Raw genomic sequence first — 19,188 nt, forward strand, 5'->3', positions numbered from 1 at the left:
TTTCGGAAACTCCATACCATGAGCCAAGATAGGCTCTTTGTATGGAAAAGCCACTGGAAGCAGCTTGGGTGTGCCTGAAAATTGGGTGGGGCATGGTCTCAGGGAATCACCAGGGCAGGGCAAACAGTGTTAGGCAAGTCCATGGAGACTCAGATATGGTGGCCGCCTGCATCTGCACACTGGGAGACGGAATGGCTCAACAAAGGAACAATAGCTTCTGCCAGCACTTCTGTCTCGGAGGAAGCTACCCCTCCAGCCATCACCCTGAAGCCAGACAATTCAGTTTTTCCCTGTATGTCCCTTGTGCCTTTTAACTGTTTCCCCAGCACTGGAGCTCAGAGCGAGTGAGTCTGTCAGTGAATGACTCCATGTATGGTCCTTTTAGGAGGAGTGTCTGGGACTCCAGGAGCCCTCTGTCCCACTCAGCAACAACCTCTGCTGGTTTTCACAGCCAGAAGTTATGGGGACTTCTCTCCCTGGCACTGGAACCCTGGGCTGGGGAACCTGGTGTGGAGCTGGAACATTTCACTCTTCCAATGGGGCCTCTACAGCTGAGATATCCCTACCAAATTTAACTACCACACACAGGTGTGGCACCAGCTCATTCCCATCTCTGCCCCTCCTACCAGTCTCGACATGGTTACTTGTGTATGTCCTTAGTTATAAGACTTCTGCTTAGCTAGACTTCAGGTGATTCTCAGTGATGGTTGTTCTGTGGTTTTGTTAAATTTTCGATGTGGTCATGAGAAGATACAAGCACAGCATTTATCTACTCTGCCATCTTGACTGGAAATAACAATGCTTTTGTTGTATTTTTTGGTTAGCTTTAGGTATTATGTTTTGATACCTCACACGGAAGCTGAGGATTTAACTCTTTTACAATCCCACCACACATATACACCCAGTTCCCCATATAGAAATAACTGGTTAGTTTAATATCCAGGCGTTACAATAGCATAACTATGCAAATGCTATTTCCAGGTGATATGTAACACACTATGATTACTTTTCCTTATCTGCATAGAAAAGGAAAATATAATATGCTGTGATTACTTTTTTTTGTAATTAGCAATTTGTTATTATCGCTTGCTTCATTTTCTATGTATTTACTAGTATTTGAAACCCCGATTTTCTCCAAATTTGTAAATTAATCTCAATATGTCCTAAAAGTTTCATTATTTACAACTTATTGAAGAAAATTTCCCCACCTTACCCAGGCCTGCTCAATTCTGTCTAGTTATTCTCTGGGCCTGCTGAACAGCTCTCATCTTGAGCTCCCCTTTCACTGCTATCCTGTGGATTCTCTTCACTCCTCCTTGTATTGGATCTCCTGTTTCCTGAATATGGTACTTTCCTGGTCTTGGTTTATTCCTTTGTTTCTGCAGAGCCGAGCCAATCCTCCACTAGTTTATTTTTTTCTTTCTTTTTAAAAAATGATTTTATTGAGGAATTGGGGGAGAGGAACAGTGTTGGGGAATTGGGGGAGGGGAATAGCCAAATTGTTGTCCTTCGATCTTAGTTGTGGAGGGCGCAGCTAGCTCAGCTCCCAAGTCCAGTTGCCATCCGTCTGCCTGTCGGCAGCTCACGACCACTTAGCTCAAGGTGCCGTGTTCAATCTTAGTTGTGGGTGGGCATAGCCCACCATCCCATACGGGAGTCGAACTGGCAATCTTGTTGTTAGGAGCATGTGCTCTCACCAGCTGAGCCATCCTGCCACCTGTTGGCAGCTCAGCAGCAGCTCAGCTCCGGCTCAGCTCATTGGCCCATGTGGGAATATAACCAGTGACCCTGTTGTTCAGAGCTCGCACTCTTAACCAACTGAACCATTCTGCTGGCCCCACTAGTTTCTTAAGAAGGGAAATATAGGGGAAATTTTTGACATCTTGAACTCCTGAAATTACCTTTAACTTCACATTTTATAGTCTAGCTGGATTTGCTATTTTGAGGGAAATAATTTTCCCTCAAAAGTTTGAAGCATTGGACCATTGGTCTTCTAGCTTCTGATATTGTGTTTAGGTATCCAATGCTCTTCTTATTCTTTAGCTTTTGTATGACACTTTTCTCTTGAAAGCTTGTAGAGCATTTATTTGTTGCCACTGTTCTAGAATTTCACATAATTTAACTCTTTTCATACTTAGTATTGTGTGCTCAATGGACTCAATCTGGAAATTTAAGCTCCTGTATTCTAGGAAATTTTTTTGGAATCTAATATTTGATAATATTCTTGACTCTGGTTTTTCTCTATTTTAGACTTTTTGAGCTGGTTTACTAATTTTCTTAGCTTTCCATCTTACTTTTTACATTATTGTCTTTTTGTTTTACTTTCTGGACTATTTCTTTCAACTTTATCTTCCAGCCACCTTATTGAGTACTTTTATTTCTGCTACCACACTTCTTTTTTTTAGCTGAGCCATCCTGCCACCTGTTGGCAGCTCAGCGGCAGCTCAACTCAGGCCGGGCATCGAATCGCTGTTGCTCAGAGCTCAACTCTTGAGCGAGCTCTTAACCAACTAAGCCACTCGGCCGGCCCACACTTTTCATTTTAAAGAGCTTTTGTTTGTCCTCAGAATATTCCCTTTAAAATAATAATCGTAGTCTTGTTCATGGAATCAATATGTTCCTAATTCTCTAAGGATAGGAATGATTTCTTTTATGAACATTTTTTTTCTCCTTACTTTGTCTTGTTTACACCTACTAAATGTTTTTTTTTAAATAACTAGTTAAATTAACAATCATTTTATACTACAGCATTTAAACAGTTCAAACTTGCTTACTTTAGTGGTGGTAGTGGGAGCGGAGGGAAATGCAACTGAGTTTCTAAAACAAACTTGGCAATTTGTGTAAATACCTCAGGAAGGATGATAAGAATTCTTGGTCATCAATCTACTTCCAAATCAGCAATTTAAGGGCTATGAGGAACATGAAGTCTATAGCATAATAAACACAATGGACTACTAGCTCTAAAGATATTCAGCACTGTATTTGAGACCCAGTTTTGACATGCCTTGGCCATTTGACAGGAAATGCACAATCTACTTTGCCCTCTTGGTGGAGTGAAATTCCACCTAACAGAAGCCATGTGTGTACAATGTCATCACAGACTCTTGTTGACAAGAAAGACACTGCACGGAAGTTTATCTAAATAAATCTCTGCCTTTTCTTTCTCATACCTAGGTGAGATTTTTTTTCTTTTTACTTCTAGAAGCATTTAAGAAGAAATGATCATGTAGTAGTTGCTATTAATAACAATCATTTAAAGAAAAAAATTTTTGATGAATTTCTAGTGCCTCTGAACTATGTACGCTGTTAATTAGTCTTGCCTGTTTTTTCCATGTCCGGTTTCCAAAAGAATGAGAACTGGCAATTCAAAAAGACACTGACTTAAGTTTTTAGATTCAAGGATGGTTGGGAAGAGAACAAGGCTGAGGGAACACAGAGACACTAGAAATGTTACTCATAAAACTTTGGAAGAAAAAGGGTCTAAGTGATCATCCATCTTTTAAGGTGGGGCACAGAAATGAAAAGTAAAAATAAAACCTTTTATAATAATAGTTCTGTAAAAACTAATCACTAACGAAGTTGGCAGAGGTTCTGAATACATTTTTACTTGAAATAACCTCACACTGAAGTTGAACTCAGCATACTAAGCCACACCTCAGGACAGTGGATTCACAACACACATGCCCCGACGGATTGATAAACTTCCCTCAGCCGAGTTCCTGCAGCTGGAAAGCTCCAGCAGATGAAGGCAGGGTGTTAATCATTTCCCCGGTCAGGCAATCTTAGTCACAAGGTCCTGCTAAAAGTGAAATCACCATCTCTAGTTTAAAAACAGCCAGAAACTTTTTACTCAGCTCATATTGCAACTCTCCATTTTAGGTTAAGCACATGGAAATTTGTTTGGCAATTCTTTTTACGGCACTATTTCCATTAGTTGCTCTCAGAAACTGGGATTTATCTGATTGTATGGTAGATGGAAACTTCAGGATAAAATCCAATGGCCTGAGGCTGAGTGAAGTTTACCCTGGCTGTTGTTATGAAGAGGGTAAGTGAATGAACCTTTTTGTCATTCTTATGTTGATTTTCTCTTATGCTAGATTTTATACACCATAAAATGCAAAAGGTAAAATCTTGCAATTACAGTGAACCATTTAGATTTGCTTAATGATTGTTGTTAAGTGATCACAGGCCAAAACCAAGAAATTGGAACACGCAATTAAGGATACATGACAAATAAAATGGCTTCAGTTTCCTCCTGAAAAATTACTTTTATTAATTAAACAAGGTGTTTAGTTAATTAAACTGTCATTGAAATTTTTTTTTTTTTTGCAATGGTGGAGCATTGGACTGTTCAATAAATAGACTGGGGACAATTTTATATGAATGAAAAGACATAAATAATTTTGAATATTGGAAATAACCAAGGTAGGAACTTGATGGACCATCTGGAGGTAGACTTCAAATGTCAAATAATTCTGGTTCTAATAGAAATACTGCTTCATGGTTGTGTGTTTCTGTTCAGCAAGATAATTTTCGTTTGTTTGTTTCTTGAAATCTATTTGAAGTTTTAGAAATGAAACTGCTATCAATATTTCAATTATTGTCTTTCCTGAAAAGAAAAATGATATTTGGGTATAATAGAAGGAATTTCATTAGAAGAGTACTGATTCTGTTTTTGCCCATTTCAATTGTGGTGACCTTTTATTTCAAGAAAAATACAAATTTCTCTTCTTTGAGCCTAGAACAGAGCTGGGTACGTAGAAGATTTTATGGAAATAACTATTGATTATCTGTTTTTTAGTCTGCACTTATATTAATGGATTTCAGAATATATTTTCTAGTCATTTGTGTAAAATCTGATTCTGTTAAGTACTCAATAAGGCAATGATGAATCAAAAGGGAAGTAGATGATAGGGTTTTTACCTGAAAGGAATTTAATTCAGATCTTTTCCACTATGGATCACACCATTCCATTTTGGAGAACTTTAATTAACACTTTCTTCTGAATGTTTGAAAAATTATAGAAATGGCATACATTATTTTCCAACAACACTGCTCATCACTGTGAAAACCCAGAAACAACCAAATGTTAATGAACAAGATAGTAGTTAAATACCATGAAATATGACATATCTCATAACAAGAATGAGGTGAATCTATATTTATTAACATGAAACCAATCCAAGTAATTTTGTTAAGTTAAAAAAAAAGCAAGTTTAAAAAAAAAAAAGTAAGTATAGTATATTCTTATTTTTTTGTAGAAACAAATAAGTACCAGTATCTACGTTTGCAATGTCTGTAAGAATATTCACCAAACCATTTAGAGTGGCCATTTTGGGGGGTTGAATGAGAAAGTTTACTTTCTGCTTTGTAGACTCTAGAATGTAACTGGTAGGCATGTTTTATTTGCTGCTAAAACCTCAGAGTATATAATAGTGTCTAGCACATACTAGCATGCAACAGTGTTGAAGGAAGGAAGGAAAGAAGGAAGGAAGGAAGGAAGGGAGGGAGGAAGGGATTTCTGCAGTCTTCACATTTTAAAAAATTAACATAGTTAATTTGCAAACAGATAAAATCCACAAAGTATCTTATTTTTTTAGTTAAAAAATTTATTAGAATAACTTTCAAAGTTGCTAATGTAGCTTTCCCTTATGTTACCTCTTCTTTTCCACTTTTTGCAACACTTTCCCTTCCTTTCCTAGCTAATTTTGGTTCAAAGGAAAATGAAAATGTTACAGTGTCTGTGCTCACTTAAGATTTTCTGCCTAGGCATCTTACTTTGGGCTTGATGTCCATTCTCAGGTATCCATGCATCCAACATCCCAGATTTCTGTTCATCTCTTTATGCACATGCCATCATTCCAATTTGATGGCAAACCTTGGTGAATATATACCATGGCTTATGGTCCTTTCTGTCCTCAATGCTTAGCACAGGGCCTCACACACAGTAGGGGAATTGTTTAGTTGCTGGGTATTTTTCTACAAACATTTGTGCAGCCCTTAATGATGGTGTACCACTGTAATCCTTTCTCCTAGGGCAAACATTGTATACAATAACTACTCATTACCTGTTTGATGAATGAATTATTAGGGTTTGACTGGCACATATTCTCTGTGTATACGGGTGATTGGATTTGGTTTCGAAGGAGATGAGAGGAGGCTGTATTAGCTTGTGATTGGTTTGGTTGCCAATGATAGAACACAAGAGTAAAATTGGCAGAAGCAGAAGCATGGAATTTATTGGTTCACAGAGCAGTTTAATGGTGCACCTGGCTTGAGAACTAGCTAGACACTGTGGCTCAAATGATCTCTCTCTCTCTCTCTTTGTTTGTTTTTCTCTTATTATGTTTTCAGATAGCCTTTCTCTTCGAGGTTGTAAAATAGCTGCTAGAACCTCCAGGAACCATATTCTTTTAGATTGCAATCCAGCAGGAAAACAAGTGTGTCTTTCAGCAAGCCTAGAAAACTAAATCATGACACTTACTCAAAGTGGACCAATACTAACTGTCGCCAGGAGAGCTCATATACTGGTTTCACAAGCATCGAGGGCCAGAGGAAAGCCTCAAGCAGGCCAGCTGGACTGAGATTGAGGAAGAGGTGGATCCCCAAATAAAAATCAAGGCTGTTGCCGTAAGAAAGGGAAATGGATGCCAGAGAGTTAAACAACAAATGTCAAATACAAAGGAAGATGATTATTTCATTCTCTTTTTTTCTACTCTCCTTAACATAAATATATCCAAATATAAGTAACATGTAAGAACTCAATCAACTCTAATTCTGTAAGGATGTGCCTATAGGTACTAACAGCTAAAGAGCAGTCAGATGGAAAGATGGAAGAAGACGCTTCTGAATTGATTGAAGCCAGAGTCCTAGTCTAGAACAATGACTCTCAAATTTGCTCCATACTGAAATTATCTGGGGATAATGCTGATGCCCGGGCCACTCTTTATAACACTTATATCATAATATCTAAGGTTGGGACCCAAGCATCAGTACTTTTAGGCTCCCAGGTATATTGTGTCATAGCCAAGTTTGAGAACCAGTGGTCAAAAGAAATACTAGGGAGGATTTAGAATAATTTTAAAGATACCTGAAGCTGTGCCTTGGCTATAATAGATCTTCAATAAATATCTGATGATTTGATTTGAAGGAAGAAAAGAACATGACAAAGGGGTGGGGGATATTTGTGGACTGTCTACTGTGTGCTAGGCATCATATTCGGTTTTCAATGTATGTTTCCCACTTGATTGTCACAGTCTGATTAAAAAAACAAACTCCAGAGGGCTGGCTGAGTGGCTCAGTTGGTTAAGAGCTCGCTCAAAAGTTTGAGCTCTGAGCAACAGCGGTTCGAGTACAGCCTGAGCTGAGCAGCCGCTGGGCTGCCAACAGGTAGCAGGATGGCTCAGCTAAAAAAAACAAAAAAAAAACAAACTCCATTTAGAGTGAAGAAATAGAGGTTTAAAAAAGCTAAAGTAACTTGCCAAAAGGCTAACCAATGAGTAAAACAGGTTTGATGGGTTTCAAATTACATATTCTTTCACAATACCACAACTGCAGATATCAGACATGGGTTTAAAAGTAAACTCAGATGTTGGGTGTAGCAATTAAATTTACCTGACGGAAGAAAAGAGTATGGAGCAGATATGAAGGCAGTCCTGAAAAACAGACAAAAGTGGAACCATCTATAGCATGGTTTGGTAAACTAGGGCCCATGGGCCAAATCCAGCCCGCTGTCTGTTTTTATAAATAAAATTTTATTAGAACACAGCCACATTCGTTTGTTTATGAGCTGTCTATAGCTTTTTTTGCACTACAATGGCAGAGCTGAGTAGTTGTGAAAGGCACCATATGGCTTATAAAGCCTACAATATTTATCACCTAGCACTTCCGTAGAAAATGTTTGCTAACCTGTGACCTAGAGTTTATGTTTTTATGTGATCAGCAATTCTGAGAAGGGATGAGATTGCTATTATCATTTCCAGGGCTGATGATAATTCTTGTGGCTGTATAAGTAGAGCTCTTCAAGTTTCTATACATTCAATCAACCCATCTATAAACATTTATTAAGCATGTACAAAGTGCTAGATACTCTGAGCTCAGTTAAAATACAGTGCGATAAATACTACAGTGAAAAATAGGATACCAAAATATAATAGTTTTTTTCTATGACTCTAGGATACGTGAGGGCAAGGTTTTGGTTTTTTTTGCTCATCACTGTAGGCTCAGTCCCTAGCAGAGTGCCCAGTAGGCAATAGGGGATCACAATAGGGGATCAAATCATTTGATGAATGAACTATTGATCAGTTAATGTGATAGGGGCAATCAATGGATACCCGAGAAACAAACCTAACCCAAACTCTGATGGGATGAGGTCAGGTTATAAAGATCAAGAAGTGGAAGAGGTGAAATGAGAAAAGGCTGCAAATGGAGATGAGATGCCAGCAAAGAAGAAGGAACTCTAGTAGGAATTCAGTAAACCTGTCTTGGACAAGGTCAACCACAGGTGGGGCTGGAGAAAAAAGAACTATGATTCTGAGCAGTATTTGGCGGGAGATTTGATGTGCTATATATAACATAGAAAAATTTATCCAGTATTTGACTCAAAATCCCCCAGCTGCTTCCTGCTGCCTACAGGATAGAATTAAGATCCCTTGATGAGGCCTTCAAGTCTTCTATAACTAATTCTCTGCTGATTCGATCTTATTGCCCTTATGGCCTTACCTCAGTTCCCACTGTATGGTTATTTGTAGAAGTAACACTAAATGAGCATCAAAAAAGGAAAGAGTATAGTATGTAATGGCTGCATTATCTGAGAATGTAGATGTTGTACAACTATTTAAAAAGGGGAATTATGGTAGCATGTGCAAAAAGTTTTTTGTTTTTTTTTTAAAGATTTTATTTTTTTAATTGGGGATTTGGGGGGATGGGAACAGTGCTGGGGAACTGGGGGAAGGGGAACAGACAAGTTGCTGTCCTTTTTTTCTTCAGTCTAGTTGTGGAGGACGTTGCTTCACTGACCCAAGTTGGCACCATCATTGCGCTCTTCCCGGGCGAGGCAGATCAGTCTCCGGCTTCTGGACGGCTGCTCACTGCAGCTGCTGGCCGCTCACGCTGGCTGCTGGCTACACACGGTAGCCCATGGCAACCCACTGCAGCAGGGGCTGTAGCCTACGCCGACACTGGCGACTCACGGCAGCCCAGCTCCAGGTTGAGCTGTTGTTCAGCATCTTAGCTGTAGAGGGCAGTGTCACTGGCCCTCATATGTGGGATCCGAACCGGGGCCCTCTGGCGTCCCAAGCCAGTTCTTAACCAACATGCCATTCAGCCGGCCCGCAAAAACTTTTTTAAATGGTTTTCAGATATTATAATGATTGATGGTAGTATTGGAATTGTTTTCTGAGACTGTTGTGTGTTTCTGTGGGATAAAGCAAATGACTAATTAATGGATAGTTAATTTTATTGCCTCTGTCCTTGAGAGCCAGGATTCTTCATGTAGTAGAAAAGAATCAGATTTAATATAAAAGAGGTTAAATAAAAATATTTAATCCTGAATCTGAGTTGGGAATTTAAGTATGAACTCACAAGATATTTTATGCCTCTACTAAAAAGCTCTGGAAATAATGACCAACCACACACCCATGATTGGCGCCAGACTGTGGTCTTTCTCAAGACCATTTCCAAAAAAATAAACAAGGACTTCTTAGAGAAACAGCAAATTCTAGTTTTGGAGCAGGAAATTACTTAAGAAAACCCTGGGATCTCTTCCCATTTTAGGTTGCAAAGAAGGTATTAAAGACTATTAAGATTATCTCAAATAACTCAGGAGACAATTTGAAGAGCTCCCACTGACTAAATATGGGACAAATTGAGTGTCAATAACAATAAGAATTGCAATGGATTGTAAATTAGTTTCCTATTGCTGTGAAACAAATTGCCCCAAAGCATTGCTTAAAGCCACAGTTTCTGAGAGTGAGAAATCCAAAAGCAGCTTAACTGGTAGTTCTGTTTCAGGGTCCCTGATGAGATTGCAGTCAGGTTGTTCACTGGGAATATGTTCATTTGAATCTGGGCATGGAAGATCCATTTGGGAAATTACATGGCTTTTGGCAAGGGGCTTCAGTTCTTCATCATACGGGCCTCTCCACATGGCTGCTTACAACATGGCTTCCCTCAGAGTGAGTGTAGAGAGACAGTGAGAGCAGACCTGTAAGTGAGCACCAAAGATGGAAGCTGCAGACTTTTATAACCTAATCTCAGAAGTGACATACCACTGCTTTTGCTGTAGTTTATTCGTTACACAGACCAACCCTTGAACAATTATACAAGGGTGTAAATTCCAGAAAGCAGGGATCATTGGGGGGCCATCTTGGACTTTGGCTCCCACAGTCTGAAACCCATCAAATATGCTTAAATTCATGAGTTCACAATAAAAAAACTTTTTAAAAAAATCATCAAACTGATTGGTCTCCTTTTGTGGATGACAGAGAACCATACATTAGCTTGAAAACTGGGGAAATAAAAGGAAAGAATCAAGGTTTTCCTATATGAACTGTAGCACTGGGTAACAAAAGAGTAGATGAGTGGAAGATTCTTCTTTGAAAATTATTTCAGCTAATGAAGTGAAATGACAGGATTGGAATATTACCATATTGTGACCCCCAATTAAGTTAATGAACCTAGGCATTGAACATGAAATGCTGTTGACAATGAACAAAAATCGGACATTATGTGTCATCTGATGAAAAAACACACCACCGCCTAGATCTTGCAAAACGGTCCAATCAAGTCTCTGGATTCAGCTGTCAATTTGCAGGAAATGTGATAAGAGGGACATGTTGAACTATACTACGAGTGTGCAATCAGCAAATTCCAGACTGAGGAAAATCTCTGTAGGCCAAATGGCCTGGTGATTCAATAGAAAAAGTGTAAGGAAAGAAAGGAGGGGGAACCTGTACTTTACAAGAGACATAAAAGACCGGTCTCTTTTTAAATGGGCAAGACTAACTGCAGCAGCTAGGAATACATACTTGGTTGGTAAAGTTATGAAGAAATGCAAGCAAGTTATCAAAGCCAGGTTAGTGGAAAGAAATGATCAGTATAAAGATAAGGCAGGTTAGTTAGTGTAATAATTAGGCAGTTAGAAATTCCCCGGTTGAATGAGCAGAAGATAAAGGTATCTTTAAAGCCTCAGCCTTGAAAATTCCAGCTTTAAGATAGCACTCTCTGCCAGAGCAGAATCATCAATTATACTCCGGGACAAGCCTCAGTCTCAGCCTTGAGAGCTCAGCCTGGAGAGAACACACCTGCTGGAGCAAACGCACTAATTATGCTCTGGGACAACTAGGCTAGCAGCTAAGCAGCAGAAGAAACCTCCTCCACGCTGGGCAGCACAGCAAGTTGATAAAACTGTAACAATATACACCTGCTTTTCTCCCCAGATAGGCTAGTAGAAGCATATAAACAGAAGCCTCCCCCCCCGCCCCCCCCAGTCAGCGGGCATTCCAATTTTTCCAATTTTCCGGGAGCCCCCTCTCACTTAGAGAACTGTATCTCTTTGCTTTAATAAACTGTCCTTTTCTGCAACTTTGCCTCTCTCATCCGTGTCTCCATTCTTCGATGCTGTGAGACCATGATCCTTGCTACACACACAAAACATGCTGCATCAAAGACAGTGGTTACTTTGGAGGGGGCAGGATGTGATTGAGATGGAGCATGTGAGAAGCTTTTGGGTGGCTGGCAAAGTTTTCTTTCTTTTTTTTTTTTTTAGTTTTTATTGGGGAACAGTGTGTTTTTCCAGGACCCATCAGATCCAAGTCAAGTAGTTGTTTTCAATCTAATAGTTGTGGAGGACACAGCTCCTTGGCCCATGTGGGAATCAAACCAGCAACTTTGGTGTTATGAGCACTGAATTCTAACCACCTGAGCTAACTGGCATCCCAAAGTTTTATTTCTTGACCTTGTAGGTAGCTATGAGAGTGTTTACCTTATAATAATTCACTAAAACATTAATTTGTTTTATGTAGTTTTTCTTCAACTGTGTTTTATTTTATAAAATAAAAGCAACATTTCTAAAGGTAATACATGAATGTAGTAAAATATTCAAACAGTGGAAAAATGTGTACAATGAAAGGCAATCTTCTTGCCAACCCATCTGCCAGTCCTTTAATTTTCTTCACCAGAGATAGCCATTGTCACCTGCTTCTTGTGTATTTATCCAGGGAGATTTCATGCATATAAATCACATGCAAATATATGTATGTATATTATATATGTATATGTGTGTACATATGTAAATAAATATGTAAAAAATATAAAAGTATATAAATAAATATATATAAATAATACCCTCTCTCATTTTAAAAGCATAAATGGCAAAATTAGTATACCATGCACAGATTCTGATCTTTGGTTTTCACTAAATATTTTATTTTATAGATTGTTCTAAATCACGTAGGGCCAAATTGGATAAAAAATTATAGTCAGTCATTCTTTCCAGGCTACAACCAACATATTTTAAACTGTAAATAGCAATTTAAGTGAACAGGTACTTTTTCTAAGAATATACTCTATTAAATCAGTAGATATGTTTCTAATTTCTCAATTTGGAAATATCATTTATATTGGTTTGAAAGTACACATTTTTCATAAAGTTTAAAATTTACCTGTTCTTGTCTTCACCCAAGTTTTCAGCTTAAACAAACCTGCTCAACTCTGATTCAGACAAGATTACCTGGAGGAAGGGTAGATTCCAGAGTTAGTGAAGTGCTTTTTCAGCATTTCCCTTAGGGAACTTGCAGAAATATTTTATGGCAAGTGTTAAAACAACATACCTGTGAGTAACCTTTGTAACTCTCAGTTGATAACCACCTGTTCATGGTAATAACTAAGATTAAAAGAGACAGATAATACTGTCTTCTATATAGCCTTTAAACTCTAATCATGGGATAGTAAATGTTTTCTGGGAACCAAATTATAGTCTGTTAAAAAAAAAGAAAAACTTGGTCAAGTGTTTTAACTATCTCTTTATTTCCTTTAATGTTTCTTGCTTTTTCAGTAACTTAAGTAGTATTTATTGAGAACCTACCATGCATTAGCCATGTAGAGCCATGAGGTAAAGAGAGAGCTTATAGTCTTGTTGGGGAGTCATGATATATACACATATGAAAGAGCTAGTGAAAAGGACAGTATTACACAGTCTGTGTTGGTTTTTTTTTTATAGCTGAGTCATCTTGCCACCTGTTGGCAACTCAGCGGCAGCTCAGCTCCGGCTGGGAATCAAACCGCTGTTGCTCAGAGCTCGTACTCTTGAGCAAGCTCTTAACCAACTGAGCCACTTGGCCGGCCCCAGTCTGTGTTTTTAAGTCACAGTATATATAAACATATATAAATATACATGTATGCTAAGTGCGTGGCACAGATTAGAAAACAGTCATGAAACAGTATGGAAACTATGTGAAGGTCCAGTAAGCCGAAGCAGTTGGAAGTTGATGGGGATCTGGTTGTCAGGTAAGAAGGCTCCGTGTTGCAGAAATTTCTGGAGCTGAGTTTTTCTTTTTCTTTTGAAATAATTATGGACTCATGGGAAGTAGCAAAAATAGTACAAAGAGGTCCCCTGTACCCTTCCCCCAGTGTCCCCCAATGGTAACATCTTACAAAACTACAATACAGTATCAAAACGAGTATGTCAACATGGGGACAATCTCCAGATCTTTTTCAGATTTCGACACACATGGAGCTGAGTTTTGATAAATGAGTTCAACAGAAAAGAAAGGAATGAGGAAAAACTAGAGACAAGCAAAGCTTTGAAGAACTGTCCCCTTTCCTTGCTCTTCCAACTCTTAGCCATTCTACATAATCCTATGAAAATTAACCACACTGCTTTCCTAACCAGGGGTGGGTTTGTTACCCTCCTCTTGACAAATGATATACAAGCACTTAGTCCTGTTCTCTTATACCAGTGATCCAAACATAGGCAGGCTTCCTCCTAGAAATCATTTATTTTCTATAAGTTAGTTTGTAAGTAAGTCATTTGGAACCCAGAACAGATTTTCGTATGGAAACAGAGGTACATAGGTTATGGGTTTCCTGGCCTATCTCCAGGCCTATGAAACTCATAATGTAACTATTCTCTATAGAGAGCAATATTTGTCATAGCTATCCATGGTGGATGTGGTGGTTAGGGAGGAGGCGAGTCTGCTATCTCAGATGGACTCTTGTCTTAATAGGAACCATTCTGTTGCTACAAACTGCCACTGCATACACAGTGGGTAATATTAAATGAAAGCCATTTTATGATGCTTTTAATTACATAAAGTAGTCTTTTCTAATTCAAGTATTCACCCACTTAACAATATAAGTTCTATAAGAGATGACATAGGAAGTACACAAGACAGGGAGCTGATGTGGAGAAATAGGCAGAGAGATACTGAAAAGAGGGCTCCTGGAAGAAATACTGCAGAATAATAGTGGTTCTCTCTGAGAGGTGGAATTACCAGTGTTTCATGATTCATTCTTCATATTTTCTCCCTCTCGTCCCCCATTCTCTCTCTCTCTCTCTCTTTCTCTCCCTCCCTCCCTCCCCTTTTCTCCCTCTCCCTTGTAACTTTCTGAATTTTCCAAATTCTCTACAACTAGGATGTATCGCTTTTGTGATCAGAAAAATTACAGCGCTTCTGGAATGAAAGGGGTGCATGCAAATTTTGAACCAGTTCCTAGTGTGGTTGGTAGGAGAGGAGGTGGAATACAGAGCTGTGTGCTCAAGGTAGAGGTGAGGTGGTTTCTAGGTCCAGCAGCATCAGTAGGCTCCCTCCGAACGTGCAACGGCATTTATGTGATTCAGAACTTTAGAGAGAAGGGGTTTCTGTGCAGAGAAGGAACAGATGCTGAACTTTCCTTTGTTTCCCAATGAAATATGAAGCCACCATTGACGCCTTCAGACAGGGTCCTGCCAGAGTTAAGAAAGGAGTCCAATTCCTGGTAGGCCACAAGTCCTTTAAACCCTGGGTTTGCATCACCATTCCAGGAGGTTATACTGGAAACTTTGCACTTCCCCTAAAGCAATATTGACAAACATCAGTCTCTCCAAGTTCTTGAATGAAACCTGCTATCAGAAAGTGCTTATGCCCAACAGGGGAAGAAAGAAGAGCAAGTATCCAGTTATCTTTGAGTATTACCTTCCTGAAGTACTTTTGCTTTCAAAAGTGGGGGGTCCTGATAAGGATTGTGGTCCCATGATCATGATCACAGATCCTTTCCCAAGTTTGCACAGAGCCTCAAACAGCAATGATTGGGATTCCTGGGTCCTGTATGCTGTCCTAGGTGGGACTTTATGCCTACAAAATGTATACATACTTCTGCCATGCCCTTTAGATATAGTTTACTGCCCACATGAAAATGTTTGTCTTCTAATCTCTGCTTATCACAGTGATAAGTTGCATTATTTGCAGTAGTGATCATTTCCTTTTGTGGTTTTTCATTTTCATTATGCAATTACAATTTTGTGAAATATTTTGTGGAAATATGATACTAATACATGTGCAATATGTCTGGTTTACCCTCTAGATATAATCATGCTGGCCTAAGCATACTAATGCCATAAAAACTAAAATGCTTCAACTTGCTTATTTGTCATTTAAAAAAAAATCAGAATTCCTGAGGCCCACAAAATATAGATGGCTTAGCAATTTGCATCCATTTCCAGCTAGGGCCATCGGTGTACCAGTCTCCAGCTGGAATTTCCCTTATTCCTTCTTTGCAGGTTACAGAGGCCAATACAGGGATTGGAGCAGGAGCATTTGGAGGTTCTAAATATTCAACAGGGCCTAATAGTTTCTGCATTTCTAGAAACAGAGAGTATTCCTCTTTTGTAAACAGGCATGCCGTTTAGTCAGCATAGGAGTCTGAGTCATGGCAGAGGCTGGTAATTCCACCCCTTGATGGGAAGGGAAGTTCTTACTGTAATTCGCTATTAGTAAAAGGTTCCACTCACAGGAGCACTGTATACACTGCCAGTAATTGCTGTTCTATTGGGGTATTATATGATCTCTACCCCCTTCCATAGTTGGGACCAAAAATCTAAGGAGCAGTTGCTCTTTTGCTGTTTGTGTTATAATGCCCAGCCTATACCTTCCAAGGTTACTGAAACATCTAATTCAAATGGCAACCCCACTTGGGAAATTCCAAGAGCTTTAATCTTGTTTGACCAGTATTTTTGCTTTCACAAAGGAAGCCTGTTATTTGGCTCCCCAGTCTATATATTTATATTTATACACACACACACACACACACACACACACACACACACACATATATCCCTTCTTAACTAGGTGATATAATAGGCAAAGGCATCATGCTATATGGGGTATAAAAGTTCACCAATACCCCAACATTCCCACAAAAGCCTATATACCTCTTTCACATTTTTTTTGGTATAGGATAGGCTTGTACTTTGTCTATGACAGCCTCAGGGAAAACGCAGGTCTTACCCAACCATACGACTCCCAAAAACTTTACTGAGGATCTTGAATCTCCTGCAGATTCATTGCCCATCTTTTTTGTTGTATGTGGTCCAGAAAAACCTGTAAGGTTTTCCATTGCAGAGGCAAATCTGATATATACAAGTAACAAAAACCAAGTTCTGATTCAGTCAGTCATCCAACTAAATTTTTAAAGAATGCTTGTCATGTTCAAGGTGTGTGTAAAAAAACAAACAAAAAACAAAAGAACAATGGACCTTTATAGCCACACAGACTTCTGTTTAAATTTTCATTGGCTTCACACCTGATGAACTGCCACACAAGTGATACTCACGATAAAGAGTTCTGACCTTTAGTGAATCCTCACAGAGATTTTGTGCAGAAAAAATCCCGAGGGAAACAATGAGAAAATAAACTGAGTTACCTATCGTGGTACAACAAACAACTTCCAAATTTAGTGGCTTGAAATAACATGATTGATTATGTCTCATGATTTCAAGGGTTGGCTGTGTGGTTTTGAGGGTTGGCTGGTCTCTCCAAATGGCCTTTCTCCCCAGGATGGTGGTCTCAGAGCAGTGTTGCAGTAGGGTGAAGGTCAAAGCTGCAGGGCCACTTGCAGCTTAGGCTCAGGAATTTAAACCAGGTCATACTGGCCACAAGTCAGTCTCAGATTCAAGGTTGTAGAGAAGAGGATGGGCCTCAGCATAGGAGGGCTGTTGCAAAGTCACACTGTAAAATGGTGTGTTGCTGGGATGGGAGGAGTTTGTGGTCATTGAACAAGCTGTAGTCTCAACTGTGTTTGTTTCAAAGAAACTGAAGAAAATGATATCTGTCAGCTTTCATGGTACTTTGTTACAGCCACTCAAGCAATCTTAATATTCCTCCTTTCCTCCCTTCAAGAATCATTCAAAATTAAATGTGAAGGTACAGTTCTAAAGGAGCTTAGGCTCAGTGTCAATGTTCGTAATGCACACTTTTAAGGAGTACCCACAGCTGCCTGAAGCGACACATGTAGGCTTGTGTAACAATCTTGTGTGGTAAGGAGCCCAGTTACACTTGAATTTTAGATAAGCAATGAATAAGTTTTTCATATGTCTCTCCTTGTTAACAGTTTGGCATATACTCTTCTAGAACTTTCCTGTGACAATCTGTTGACATAAAAATGTGCAAACCCATAGAGAATTTTTTTTGTTTTGGATGCTAGACTCACAGCCATGAGACCCAGCGGGGAAAGGGTGCTGTGCTGGAAATGGGGAGGGGGGTAAGGGGGGGGGTAGGTGACATTCTCTATACAGTACAGTACAGCCAGATTCACAGTCCCTTGGGCCAGAGGCCGGAGGCTTCCTTTCTGCAGAACCTGACCCGTCCAAGAGGAAAGTTCACTGCGTGCTGAAACTGGGAGGCGACCTGTCGGGATGGCTGGCCTCTGCCTGCTCACCCTTCACAGAAGCTCACTCACTGGCAACCTGTCCCTTCCCCCTTCCCGTCCCCAAAGCACCTATAGCACAGGGCTTGGAGCAGCATTTCAATGCTTCCCCTCACGGTTGAGGAAATCTCTGGTGTGAATATGAGAGAAACAAACCAACCTAGGAAACAGAAACAAAGCGAGGAGCAAGAGGACACTTTATAAAAAGACTCCTCAGAGAAGAGGAGAGGTGACATGTTGCAACACAGCAAGAGGCTACGAAAGAAGGGACATACAGAAAAGAAAAAAGAGCTCTTGGAAATAAAAGAAATACGACTCTTGCAAAAAAAGATGTAGTGGAAGGGAAGAGAGTACAATAAAGTTGAGAAGCTTCCAGAAGGAATAGAAACTCAAAGGAGATGGTAAACGAGAACTAAGTTGAACATAAGAGGCTGAGCCTGAAATGTGCAATGTCCACACAACAGGGGCTTCAGAGAGGGAGGGAGGGAGTGTGTCCAGGGGGCTAGCGCGGGAAAAGGATGAGAAATGCCACAAGGAATCTGCCCAGATCTGAAGGACGAAGGTTCCAGATTGAAAGACCTATCAGGTGCCCGGCATAATGAATGGAAAGAACCCCGCACCAGGATTCAACATCCCGAGACTTCAAAAAGAGCCTCCAGGGAGGAGACGTCAGGCTGCCCAGTAGTAACTGATGCTGGAAGACCTGGAAGCAAGGTCATTAGCATTCTGAAGGAAGCAGACTTTCCACCTTGAATTCTTTATTCAGCTCCATCATTAACTGGGTGTGAGAATGAGGACGTTTTCATAATGCATATCTGAAACAATCCCTTGTCCTGCCTCCCACGCTCCCTTTTAGGAAGCTATAGGAGGATGTACACCATCAAATGACAGACTAAGCCAAGAGGCAGTAAAACACAGGGTCCAGGAAGCAGGGGGGACATGGAGAGCCCTGGGGATGTGATGAAGGGGTGTCATGTCGATAGGCTCCAAGAGCAGCCTGTCAGAGAATTTTTATAAAAAGGCATTTAAGCGAAACAGAGGATATGCCTAAAAGCAAGATCACAATAGACTGAGAAAAATGTTTCAGAGGACAGCAGTTTGCAGCTTCTTTTATGCATTTGGAATGAAGGAGGGGGTAAGAAAGATTACATGGAGCCGGCTGAGTGGCGCATTGGTTAAGAGCTGGCTTGGGACACCAGGGGACCCCGGTTCGGATCCCACATATGAGGGCCAGTGACACTGCCCTCTACAGCTAAGATGCTGAACAACAGCTCAACTTGGAGCTGG

General features: G+C 39.9%; 1 protein-coding gene and 1 long non-coding RNA gene across 2 annotated transcripts in view; one reads left to right on the forward strand and one right to left on the reverse strand.

Annotated features, from left to right (window-relative positions):
- The first annotated feature begins 3,824 nt into the window (after positions 1-3,824).
- The window catches only part of TRPM6 (transient receptor potential cation channel subfamily M member 6), a 158,642-nt gene continuing 143,278 nt past the window's right edge, over positions 3,825-19,188 (forward strand). The window contains exon 1 of the mRNA XM_019650685.1: positions 3,825-4,045. Coding sequence (XP_019506230.1) covers positions 4,037-4,045 — 9 coding nt within the window. The 5' untranslated portion in view covers positions 3,825-4,036. The remainder of the gene's footprint in view (positions 4,046-19,188) is intronic.
- LOC109387014 (uncharacterized) overlaps positions 9,840-19,188 on the reverse strand; it is a 15,016-nt gene continuing 5,667 nt past the window's right edge. The window contains exons 2-3 of the long non-coding RNA XR_002124889.1: positions 12,663-12,730; positions 9,840-10,204 (exon numbers count right to left, since the gene is read on the reverse strand). This is a non-coding gene — a long non-coding RNA (uncharacterized LOC109387014). The remainder of the gene's footprint in view (positions 10,205-12,662; positions 12,731-19,188) is intronic.

Source organism: Hipposideros armiger, unplaced genomic scaffold (assembly GCF_001890085.2).
Source record: "Hipposideros armiger isolate ML-2016 unplaced genomic scaffold, ASM189008v1 scaffold_144, whole genome shotgun sequence".
Taxonomy (NCBI): domain Eukaryota; kingdom Metazoa; phylum Chordata; class Mammalia; order Chiroptera; family Hipposideridae; genus Hipposideros; species Hipposideros armiger.